The 13,041-nt window shown below is 34.0% G+C and overlaps 2 protein-coding genes across 5 annotated transcripts; one reads left to right on the top strand and one right to left on the bottom strand.

The window, feature by feature from the left end:
* Nucleotides 1-3,239: 3,239 nt before the first annotated feature.
* Nucleotides 3,240-6,169, bottom strand: ENT1 (equilibrative nucleotide transporter 1). The gene is made up of 2 exons (XM_011088250.3): nucleotides 5,517-6,169; nucleotides 3,240-4,279 (listed from the first exon to the last, which is right to left on the bottom strand). The coding sequence occupies exons 1-2, from the start codon at nucleotides 6,163-6,165 to the stop codon at nucleotides 3,549-3,551; spliced, it is 1,380 nt and encodes a 459-aa protein (XP_011086552.1). The 5' UTR covers nucleotides 6,166-6,169; the 3' UTR covers nucleotides 3,240-3,548.
* Nucleotides 6,170-10,342: 4,173 nt separating this feature from the next.
* LOC105168650 (putative serine/threonine-protein kinase PBL1) lies at nucleotides 10,343-13,041 on the top strand. 4 transcript variants are annotated; one of them, XM_020696341.2, is made up of 8 exons: nucleotides 10,343-11,065; nucleotides 11,173-11,214; nucleotides 11,314-11,424; nucleotides 11,512-11,625; nucleotides 11,710-11,928; nucleotides 12,024-12,139; nucleotides 12,375-12,635; nucleotides 12,705-13,041. In XM_020696341.2, exons 1-8 carry the CDS (start codon nucleotides 10,423-10,425, stop codon nucleotides 12,954-12,956), a joined length of 1,758 nt encoding a protein of 585 aa, XP_020552000.1. In that variant the 5' UTR covers nucleotides 10,343-10,422; the 3' UTR covers nucleotides 12,957-13,041. The 4 variants fall into 4 exon arrangements, with proteins under 4 accessions (XP_020552000.1, XP_020551998.1, XP_020551999.1 ...); XM_020696339.2 differs by having other exon boundaries at nucleotides 11,308-11,424; XM_020696340.2 differs by having other exon boundaries at nucleotides 11,170-11,214.

Raw genomic sequence — 13,041 nt, 5'->3', positions numbered from 1 at the left:
TATTATGCATAATTGCATATATTATCATCCTTGTATATTATGTGGATGTATTGATGTCATTGATACCGTCTTTCAAGTACAAGATTTTATGAATATTGAAATTATTATTTTAATAAAAAAATTAATTAAATAATAAATTTGAGTATTTCAAAATGGGTAGAATAAAATAGTTTTCTTTTATAATAATATAGATTTGTTGGTTACTAAAATTTACTTTCCATAGTATTTTGCTCGCTTTATCTCTGTTTGATTATTTGGTGAATATTCAATTTAAATATTGTATTAGAAAACTTATGTTTAGATAATATTACATATATATCGACTCTATCAAAATCATAGCATAAATTTCAATTCCAACAAATTTCCAAAATGTAGTAAATTAAAGGGTAAAATTGTTATTAAAAAAATATTGGTCATCCCAAAGTAGAAAGGAGCCTAATATTGTTGGTACGAGTAGTAATGGTTTTCCTCAACTCCTATTATCACTTTTTTTTATAAGGAAAAATGTAATTTATCCCAATTAAGAGAAAGGTATAAATACTTTATGTTGAACAGAAAAAAATAATAGTTTATTTTTCTGTATTTTTGTAAATAGAATAAAATGCCCCTATTGGTGTATTACGCATCCTCTCTGCATCTATATATGATTTTTAATCAATAAAATAATATTTATATGTAAGTATATTACTTATAAAAATAATATATATATATATATACATCTTTCTTCTTTTTTTTCCTCATTGCCGCCACTGCTCCACTCGCGCCCCGTTGCCCCTATCTTCCACCCCTCATGTCGTCGACCCCCTCCTCTTGTGCTGCCGAGCCCTCTTCCTTCCCGTGCCCACACTCCTCCCCAATTCCATCACCCCTTGTCCTTCCTCCCAACTCATCATCGCCCGTTCCCCCTCATTCCTGCCGGCAACCACCTCCCCTTCTCTCTCTCTCTCTCTCTCTATATATATATATATACATATATTAAATATATATATAATATAAATATATTTCAAATTTAATTATATATTATATATCATTTTTATTATTATTTAATTAAATCTAAACTGTTGACTGGAATTAGATAAAACTTATACCATTGTTAAATTTGGACCTAAGATTAGAATCAAGACCAATGATTTCTTTTTATATAAGGACATAAATATTATTTTAAATCTTACGTTAAAAAAAAAATGTGTATATCATTCATGAAACACGTTGGGAGGTTTTTGTTCTATTTCTAAAAATACAGAAAAATAAATTATTGCATTATTTTCACATCAATAATATGAATTATGTCGCATTAGTACAATAGTGCTGTTATGGTATAATTTTCATTGTTGGGTGCTCTTTGACTCAGTGCACATATAAGTGAAATAATTAAAAGATTAAAATTATACAAATGCATGTATTATCATATATTTGTATACGTTAAATAATATACACATTCATTGAGTTTTACCAAAATGATAGCATAAATTTCAATTCAATGAGTTTCTAAAACAAACCAATTTGTTTAGGGCTATAAGTCATGGTCCAAAAATGAAATTAACTAAAGTTTTATTAATTGAGGTGCAATTTAGTATTATAACACTATAATATAGTAAAAGTTTATTCTTCTTTTCCTTTTTACCTCTTCAATTTCGCTTCCTCCTGGTAGAGTTTATATAGTGGTTGGTCATTTATTGTTGAGTTGCTGAGGGCTTGGATTGTGCTACGTTGTCTTCTTGAACCTGCACTCCTTTCTGGAATTCATTCATTGGAGTTATTCTGCTAGTAACCGCTACATTGTTTTTTTGAATCTAAACAGGTTTTTAAACTTTATATCTCCTTGAACTTAAACTGATTTTTACATTTCATTCATTAGAGACAATCATGTTATTTACGGTATCAGACTTAATCACTTAATAATAAAAAATATTATTTAATATTGACTAATTAATTTATTTATTATTTTGAGAAATGTTAAAAGATTGATTCTACCTCCATCAATAAGGGTACAACATTTGATGAAAATAAGTAGATTGCTAAAGTATGGATTAATACAAATAAGTTTGGTTGAATGGCCAGATTGTCACTCAGAATGCATATTGCAGCTATTGCTCGGATCGTACATTCACTTTTTTTTTTTTTTCTAGTATGTACTAGTGACACATGGTACACTCGATGTGTGTACAAAAATATTTAAAAATTATAAATAATCAATTGATAAGTTGGTTATCAATTATGGGATAATGTCTTTAAAACTTAAGTATCAAAAGTTGAGGGTTTGATGGGAAACTTTTAGTAAATTTATTGAAAAAACTTTATAACTAATATTATGACCAAAATTTATTAAAAGAGATGTTTGAGTTAAAGGATAAATTTGAATATTCAAAAATACGAACACAATAAAATTTTATTTTATAATAGTATAAATGAAATGCGAAAACACCAACCGTGAAAATGATACTAAATTAACATATTTTGTGCTGGCATAGCATAATCCTTATTCGTATTATCCCACCTCAATGCATGTAAAAACAAATGTATTCTTTATACGCATTAAGCGTGAAAACATCGACAATCGACAATATGAATTATAATCACATCAATATACTTAAGTGCTGATATGGTATAATTTTTACTATTGGTTGTTCTTCCACTCAATGCATATACACAAACATAAACACCCCCCTCCCACCCTAGAGAGAAGAGAGAGAGAGATTCTGGAGAATTGCAGATGCAAATCCTACAATTTTGTTTCGCCAGCCTTGCTCCAAACTTCCTCTACACATGCATTTTAAGCATGAGAGTAGGGTTGTATATAATGTACAGGACATGATTTTCTTGAGGAAGCATTGCTCTTTTGTGCTGCAAAAGGCATTCATGCTTGCACTTTTCTATCATGGCATAGGCAGTGTAGTTCATGCTTTCCCGAGCATGTTTTCAGCTGTAATCAGTTTACAAAGTCGTTCGGTACATGAAAAAAGTGAAGCCCTTACGTGTGGTTGCATTCCTCTCGCCGTTCGTCGTTCTTAATGCCAGCTACATGAATACGTTTAAACTCATCTTGTCATTCATTCTTCTTAGTCCAGCTGCTTAATGCCAGCTACATGAATACGTTTAAACTCATCTTGTCATTCATTCTTCTTAGTCCAGCTGCACGTATACGTTTAAACTAATACGATAATAAATTTACAATTTCCGTGTATAAATCTTCCGAAGAAAATGCAGAAATTGAAAGTTGAGGTGAACATGACTACAAGTATACAAACTTGGAACTTGTATGAAATTCCTAGATGTCCATTACATATTCACAAGATTCTTCTGCGTTTACATGTGCTGGAAGAAAACTGGAAATCAACTGAACAACAAGGAGCATTATACATCTGGACAGCCTCCACAGGGCAACACTAGTTACAAATACAGCACAATGTTCCAGTTACGGTGTGCAGAGGAACTGGATGATACGAACAAATAAGGTGAAAGATTACTTGTTTGGCAATCTTGCGCTATCTGGGACAAAGAGATATCACTTCCCAGAAAGGAATTTGGATGCACCAGTTCCCCAATAGTTATAAGACCCAAAACCAGGATACAACAGAACCAATTGCCAGACCAACGACTAAGTACAACACGAGCACGATTCCTGCAGTCTCTGCATGTTGTAACTGGACAGTCTTGGGAGCCAAAACCATTAAAACACAGGTAAAGTACCCGTTTGTAAGACCTAGGAGACAGGTCAAGACTGTAACTGGAATCTCCGTTCTGAAGAAGCCAGGACCATGCAAGCAACCATAGAAAAGAGGTAGAAACAACAACCTTCCAAAGGAGGCGCCAATAGCAACTTTGGCATTCTCCATAAGATACAGCGGAGTTAACGACTTGCCGATCAGATCAAAAACATTGTAACCCGCAATTAAAATGATCGGGTACCAGTCCTTCAGAGTATCAGAATGGACATCTTCTGTAACAGACCCAGGAAAAATACTCAATGTCACAACATATATGATCGAGATGCCTACTCCATACCATTTCACAGCCCCAACAATCTCCCATAATGTTGATCTCCATAGCTTCCCAGTAAGTTCACCTTTCTGTTCCTTCTCCTCATTTACAGCTAGACTTTTCAGATCATTATAGTATTTGATAACGGGAAGTCTATGTGCCACGTTATAGAAAACAATGTTCAGTAACATTACTACAACGCTGACAATAAAGTAAAGATTCGCACTTCGTCTAAGTCCACTGGTATCTTGAGGATATATAGACTTGGTTAAAACCCGTAAAACTGAAACCAGGACACCTGCAGTCAATGCAATTTGATATTAATACAGTTAACAGCAAGATACTTGTAACTAACATGTCTAAGATACCAGGACTTGAAGCACAAAGAAAAACTTTTGAACTTGAGCAAGACGTACATTTGCACCTAAATGCCTGAAGCTTAATTTGTCAAGCTAGTAAGCATGTGCTATTCATACTTTAACAAGCTAAATCTCCTCTCTTATCTTAGATGATAACAAGGTCGCCTAGTCATGTTTGTGGTCATGTTTCATAATTCATTTTATGCATCTCCAAGAAGTAATTTGTCTCGAAAATGTAATAATCTTTTCTTTTTACGCATTTCGTCAACTATAAGTTCATTTTCTCGGGGTACCAATACTCCATACCGACCATCATATCAAGCTTAACTTTGAAATGCAGATGCAGCTAACTAGAATATCATGGCTCAAGCAATCAAACAACATTTTGTGGTGGCAATGACGAAAGGCATATGCCAACAAGTATTAATCTTTGTTTCTCGGATGAAAAATTATATGAGTTTTAGTAGCATCAGTACAGCACAACAGCAATAGGAAAGGCAAGCCACCATTAATAGGCACAAGTTGCAGAAAGATAAGAATTGATCTCAACCAAATAACCGCTGCTAGAATAACTGCAACTTTGTCCATTTTGACATAGAACTATGACTTAGTAGTACCAAAATGGCAAATCTTTAAACTGTTTTGAGTTACAACCGACACGTGAGTTTACTATGCATTAATAGAGATGAAACGTTAAAAATTTTGGCTAAGCCCATTTATAAATAACTTGCATCAGCAGTCACCATGACAAAATAAAGCTAGAACTAACAACATGTGCCAACAAGAACCAGTAATAGTTTGAATCAAAGCTCAGAGCTACGATCTTTACAGGAATTGCTTAGACCAATTCATATAGAGGGCAACAAAAACTAAAGTATTCAGTCAATAAAACTTGAAAGCCTAAAAGGAACCAATAATTCAAGGTAGCTAAATCACATAAAGGACCAAAATATCAGGGAAAAAAGATTTAACCTTTGACCAAAACCCAACTGAAATCATCATTTAAATCAAACAAAAGCAAAATCTAAGTGGCAACAACACCCAACAAAAGCAGAAAAAACATCACCAGACTCCTCAATGTTAAGAACCCACACACGCAAAAACACAAACCAAAAAAGAAAAGAAACAAGAACCCAATAACACGAACATAACAAAAAAAAGGAAAAATTTCCTTACCGGAAGCAGCAGTTCCAGCAACCACAGCCTGCATATACCTCTCAGGCAACTCTCCAGCATTTCCAATAACACCACCCTGCACCAACCCATCAGCCACTCCACACAATCCCACCAACCCCACCGTCACATAATACCCACCGTACACCCCAACTCTCCCCTTCACATACCAAAGATCCATCAGCGGCACCGCCACAATCGCCACGAGAAACAGCACGTAACCCACATTAATCCTCACAAAGGAGTTCGATTTGTGAGCAAACGCAACGATGAACAACAAAGACGTGAGCCCCACAAGCATGTAAACTATGGCGAACACCCGATCGACGGACACGTCGGGGTAAAGGTAGGTGAAGTAATCAACAGCGGTAATGAATGCATTCCACGGAAGGAGGTAGCCTGCGCCCAATGTGAAGTATATTACGTAGGCCAAGTGAAACGAGTCTTTCGGAATCTTATCTGGGTTAGCTGCTTTAGGGATCAAAAGGGTGGCTGATTCCGAGTCGCCGTCGGCTGCGGCAGCGGTGGTTATCCCCATCGGCCTTCGTTCTTCCCCGATCACGATCAGGTTGCAGTGGTTGGCAAAGATTCTTTTGGGATTTGCGAAGGCTCCGCTGTGTTGGAAATTGGGGCAAATGTGGAATTTATGCATAATGTTTGGATTCGTTTTCTGAGTGTTTTGTTGTGTTTTGTGGAAATAGAGAGAGAAAAACAAAGATAAATAAGTGTGTGTTAGAGATAGTATGTATGTTTGGATTTGTTTTTGGAGATAATTTAAAATAAGTATTATATATTTAATGTTGTGTTTTGGGAGACAAAAATTACTATTCATTGTCAAATCATGTCTTTGGAGATAATTTAAAATAAGTATTATATGTTTAATGTTGTATTTTGGGAGACAAAAATTACTATTCATTGTCAAATCATGCCTTTTTTATATATATTTATGTATATATGTGTGTATATATATATATGTATGTTTTTATGCTAAATCAGTTAAAAACACCTAAATAAGGTGTTTTTGAATGATGGCAAACATTGGGTATGTTTTGACTTGTCTCGGGAATAAACTGGAAATGAAAACAAACATAGTGATGGAAATTTTGCGGTTTCCAGTTGCTTGTCGTTTCTTGACGGCAAATAAAGTTGCTGTTTGAACATTGCGGTTTTGGTTCTAATTGGAGGAGATTGGACTGAAATGACGAGAGAGATTTTTTGCAGAATGAGATATCCTTCAATTATGATAGATTTATTTAAAGCCCACGTTTAAGTGCTTCTAGATCTAAATGTGGTGTTTAATTTTTTTAATACTTTTGGGAAAATTAAATTATTTATGTACATCATCAGATATCTCGCGATTGAGAATATCTAATAAATAAATTAATTAGGGCTTGTTTGGTTTGATAAAGAAATTATTTTGTGTTATAAAAATATATTATACTTTTATCGAGTTATTTAATACGATCTAAATAATGTAGCACTATTTTTTTAATTATAAAATTGACTAAGATTCTCAATTTTTTTACATTCTGGTCGTATCGACATGATTCACCTTAACTTCAACCGTAGTATGTATGAATTTGTGATCATCATCGATCATTTATGAAACAATGATTCACGTGAAAATCATACATCTCGAGATATCTAGAAATGCAAATTTTTCATACTCTACGTATACTTGAATATTCTTACGACCTTCATATTTTGTCTTTTACAACTTTGCTGACTTAAAGCATTGGAGGGTTACAACAGAGTCTTCTTGATGTGGTTCTTACAATTTCTTGCCTCACATATTCACATTTCAAGATTCTCAACTTATCTATATATACTTGAATCTTTGCTTATTTAAATTAGATCTGTACAGATTTACTAAAATCAGACGCGCGATATTTTTTTAATCTTGTATTATTTTCGTATGAAATATAATTGAGTTGAAAGGATTTCTTGTTTTATATCCGTTCCCATTTCTAACACGATAAGACATTGAGTGCGACGTTTAGATAACATTTTATGTTCCATTAGATTTATGACTCAGTAATTTTTGTATTCTAAAATACAATTTTTTTTTTGTATTATTTGCTCTCTTTTTAATAACCATTTTTAAATTAAATTTTATCCAAATCATATTTTCATAAAAGTTACTTTTCCTAATTACTTATTATGCTCATTGAATATTCTTTTTAATGAAATCCTTCATTAATAGTAAGAATGGGGTCAATGTTTAAAATTTAATTGCAATTTGTATTTACATAATCAATGTTTTATTAAATAATTTTTTTAATGAAATCCTTCATTAATCGTAGAATGGGATAATTTTAAAATTTAATTGAAATTTGTATTTACATAATCAATTATTTCATTTAATAATTTTTTTAATGATATATTTCATTAATTGTAAGAATGCGATTGATTTAAAATTTAAATATAATTTGTATTTATATAATCAATTATAAAATTATTAATCCAAACTTCATTATTTTTTTTTAGAATTGATTATTTCATAATCAATACTCTCATAATTAATTATGCAACCACTGAACTAAATCGGGATTAGCCAATCAGCAAAAGTTTTGGGGCAGAAAACTAATGTCCTGAACTTTAGGGAGCTTCAGTGAAACTCCCCCCTTCTGACTATTAACGTTGAAGCAACCTTAATCTCTTTCTTAAGCAATAAAAGCTGTCTGCCTCTGGATAACTGAGTACTCAATCCTTGTACATAAACAACTATTTATCCCACATGGGAACTACTCAGTTTAACTATATCAGTTATCATTGTATGCGATTTTTGTGAGTATATAAACTTTTTTAATATGAGATGATGAGAAAAAAATAAATTATAATAAATGTGGAGAAGTAAGGAGAGAGAGAATGTGGAGTAGTAGGGTCTTTAAAAGAAAAAAAATATAATTGTCAGATTATTAAAAATTATTTAAATTACGAATCTGACCAAATTTTTTTAAAGGGAAGAAATGAAATAAAGTGTAAATTTGGGTATTATATAAATCAACACATTATATTAAAAAAAAGAAATGTAATAAAGAAAAAAAATTAATTTAAAGATATTATTGACACAACAAAAAAATTAGTGTAATGGTGTCGCAAACTGTGGTTAACAAGTGAAGAGTATCTTTTCTTTTTACGTTAGTGTAGACTATAGTCAATATTGTCTTGACATTTTTACCCATAGTCCCTTGATTTAAAAATGTTATTGCCCACAACTACAAAACTTTGTTTCTTAATGGGAATCATGTGATTAACCACTAATTAGCTTCATTATCATTTAAATTAAATTTTAATTTCATAGTTTGGTAGTAATTGCGGAGCACATGGATCATAAATGGGCCTTGATTGACATAGGCTGGCCCAGATAGGAAAATGAGACCCCGGTCCAGTTATTTGGGCCTAAAGTCCATATATTTGCTAAGCATCTAATTTAAATTAATTACTATAAACTTTCCATTTCGATTTTAAAAGAAGAAGAAAATACCAGCAAAGTTTATAGTAATTGCTGCCATTATTCTTTTTAACCACCCTCTCATGAAACATTATTTACCACGGAGAGAAATAGACAAAAACACAAGAAAAGCACCTTAAGAAAGGGTTAATTGCAGTTTACCCCTTATAAAAACACTAATACGTGCAAAATCTCACTAAATTTGAAAACAAAAATGGCAATACGACTCCTGAACTTTTGATAAAGAAGCACATTACCTCCTGCATCAGGCAGTCCCGTTGCTCATTCTTTTTTCTAAGGATATTTTTACCATTATTATTTCCAACGGGACATGCTGCATTTAAACTACAACCACTTATTTTAAAGTTTGATATAATTATAAATATTTTCTTATTGTCTTGAAAATTACAAACAACCCCCAATTAATGCTCGTCGAACAAAGAGCTAATTCTTTTAGATTTCATTTAATTATTGTAGTGAGCTGACAAAAATGTCATTTTGTATTATGAATTATAATTTTATATATTTTTTAGAATTTTTTAAAATATTTTAATGGACTAATATGCCATATTGATTATTTACTTTACCCTTATAGTTTCTTATATTTTTTGAAATGTTTTCTTCTTTAAAAAGAGACTACACAAGTATTTTTTTTATTTGAGAATGTATTTATAATTTTTTTAAACAATAAGAATGTATTCCTAATTATGAGAAATTTAAAAAGGTAATCATAATTACCATTTAACCCCTTTAAAAACATCCTAAATATCCTACTTCAGTTTACATGTATGCATGTTTCAGGAGAACAAATTCTGAACTTCCCCATTTTGTCTTGATGATCCCTTCTGTTAAATATTGACTGGTTGACTAGAAGGGTATCTTAGTCATTGTTTCTAAAAAAATAGACTCAAATTGACTAGGCGGCGGTGTGACTATTTATTCGTAACATGAGGGTGATTGTTGACATTAAAAATTTTTATAGGGAGATTTTTGATATTTTACAGGAGGTAAAAATGAATTTAACCCGCCGAATATTTAAGCTGACAGACGTGCAAAAAGCTCAATCATCATCGTTATTTTGTGCTCATATGCTTGTTTTAAACAGAAGAATAGTGAAAGAAAATGTTAAGTATTGTGCTTATTCATCACAGCCTGCAGTCTCCCTTGTTTCGGCACTTGTCGTTTATCGAATAAAAACGGACAGAATCGAAATGTTTTTCCCGTTTTCAATACCTTATTCTGAATTTTGCTTTAGACTCATTCAAATCTTTGAACAATGAATATAAATGAATGATTTTGACAACTCCATTTGTCATAACATGTAGTTATAGTAAACAGAAAGGCAAGTCTTATGATAAAAAATATGTTTGTTCTCTCTAAGCGTTTCTAGTTCTTTCTCCAAGAACATTGATGTATTCATATTGTTTTTGTCGACCGTTTTAACATTGCACGAAAATGAATTACGGGACGGTGACTGCCTTTATCAGATACATGTTGGCCTTATCAATCAGTTTCCGGTACTCATTCCTGCAAGCTGCGGCTGACGAATGTGTGCTGGATATGAGAACTCCGTTGTCTTGGAATGAGTCGAACGTTGTGGGAGGGAACTGGGGTGGATTTCTGAGCAATAATAGCTGTGGATCACCATTTGAACAGTATTTGTATGCAATGGCCAAGAAAGCCAATGTTACGGGAGAGATATTCTTGAATGTAACAGAGCAAAAGGCTTGTTTGAGTACAGTAAACACAGCTGAGAAGGATGTTTTCAGCTGTGGTATGGGGAGGCTAACGAGCGGTGCCGGAGGCTGCTCTGATTACTCTGTGATAGACGTCATTTCTAAACTCGGAAATGAATTGCAGACATTAGACGGAAACTGCAAGAATTTGGACTCAAAGAGAGAATCAGATGAAGAATGCAGCTCTTGTTTAAGGAGGTGGGAAGAGATGGCTGGATCAGGTAACTCTAGCAATGGCTTAATCAGAGAGGAAGCCGACGTCTGTAGGTTTTCGGTGCTTGTCTCGTTGACGAGCCGAAGAGTTAATGAGATTGGATGGATCAAGTCAATCTACACATGCCTTGGAAATGGACGTCCCATAGGTAACTTAGCAACAAATTCTGTAAATCTTTTACAAATTCTTGTTTCATCAGTGATTTAGTAGACGTGTATACCGGCCTTACAAATGAAAATCTCTCGTCTTCAGCAGCTGATAAGGCAACAGAAGGAAAGAAGATAACATTCATTATAGGTATCGATCCATATGAAATAAATGGCTAACTATGAACAGAAGAACAATCTTGTATCCTTTACTTAGATCAGAACCGATGACATTTCGTTGTAGCTACAGGTCTTGAAGTCCTGGTCGGCGGCGTGGGGGGCATTTCAGTAATAGCAGCTCTTGTTTGCCTGTTCTTGTTCAGAAAGACAACTAAGACAATTCCTCCTAAAGGAACTTATGGTATGAAAACTCTCCAAACTTACTCTGATAATGAAAAAGATCAATTTTCTTACAATTATCCCTTGCTTGTTTTCTTCAACTCAACAGCACGAGACGGCTCGTTTTCTAAAGAACCTAGCAGCGTTGAGATCTCTCTTAAAGAAGTTCTTTTAGCCACAAACCACCTCAGTGCATCAAACTTCATTGGTCAGGGTGTAGCAGGTGAAACACTTGCCTAATTTCAAGGCTGCTATGTCCTATCATGTTAATGAATCACTTGAATTCCCACACGGCATCTATTTCCAGGGAAAGTATATAAGGGCATTCTGTCAAACGGTCATCGAATCGCAGTAAAGCACATAACAAACGACGGCCACATGGAAACGTTCGTTAGAGAAGTCACAAGTTTATCGCACGTCAAACACCCAAATCTTGTCGAGTTATTAGGCCATTGTGATGGAGAAGATGAGAGCTTTCTTGTTTATGAACTCTGTGACAATGGAAACCTCTCAGAATGGCTGTTTGGTACTTAAATCAGTATTCTGGTTAAATACATTCTTTTAGGAGAGCATGTTCGTTTTTGTTCTTCATACATACCATAAAATTTTCTTGGTGATCAGGTAAACAGAAGTCCTTAACTTGGATCCAACGGGTGGATATCGCAATAGACTCCGCCAGGGGACTCTGTTTTCTCCATACATATCCTGATGGCTGCATTGTCCATCGAGATGTTAAGGTAAAATTTATGGTTATTTTTTATTGCATATACATGCCACGAGTATAAAATTCAAATTATACATATGTCAAACAAGATTCAAAACTTATACATAAGCAGACAATCATAATTGCATAAAACAACCACAAATATCGTGACTCTTTGTAACAACAGAGTGTTCACAAGCCTATTACCTTTTCTTGATCATTCTGCACATTCCAATGTTCTTGAGAGTTTAAAAATCTAACCTTTGCAGCCCACAAACATCCTTCTGGGCACCAACTTCCGGGCCAAACTATCCGACTTCGGACTATCAAAAGTCATCTGCATGGGGCTTTCCTACGTCAGCTCCGAGGTACGAGGAACATTCGGCTACGTCGACCCGGAATACCAAAAGAACCGCCACGTCCATTCTTCGACCGACGTCTACAGCTTTGGAATAGTTCTTCTCCAACTTCTGTCGGGACAAAGGGTCATCAATCTTGAAGCCACCAGACCAATACCTCTGAGCAAAATGGTAAGAAAATCTTCCTCTCTTCGGACAGCTTTTAATTCTTTTGTGGGATGATTTGAGTGTTTAATGTAGGCTAAGAATCTCGGACGAGGAGGGGATGTAACGGAGTTCGCAGATCCGAAGCTTAACGAGGAGTATTCGGTTGAGGGTTTTCGAGTGATGTTCAGGCTAGCTTTGTCATGCACTGGGCTGAAGCAACAACGGCCGTCCATGGAGAAAGTGGTGGCCGTGCTGGAGGAAGCCCGCCGCGTTTCGGAGACAGTCGCGAGTCTCGATTTTTCAGTACAGTCGACCGAAAAACCGGGTTTTGTCGTGTCGCGATAAATGTATTATAATTGTAGTGTAATTTTTTTAAAAAATAAATGGTTAATTACAAAGGTTTACAATTAGATCCTTTTACTTTGTAATA

Source organism: Sesamum indicum, linkage group LG8, assembly GCF_026168435.1.
Source record: "Sesamum indicum cultivar Baizhima isolate 11 linkage group LG8, ASM2616843v1, whole genome shotgun sequence".
Taxonomy (NCBI): Eukaryota; Viridiplantae; Streptophyta; class Magnoliopsida; order Lamiales; family Pedaliaceae; genus Sesamum; species Sesamum indicum.
The sequence above is the reverse complement of the archived record's forward strand: the minus strand, read 5'-3'. Positions and strand labels throughout refer to the sequence as shown.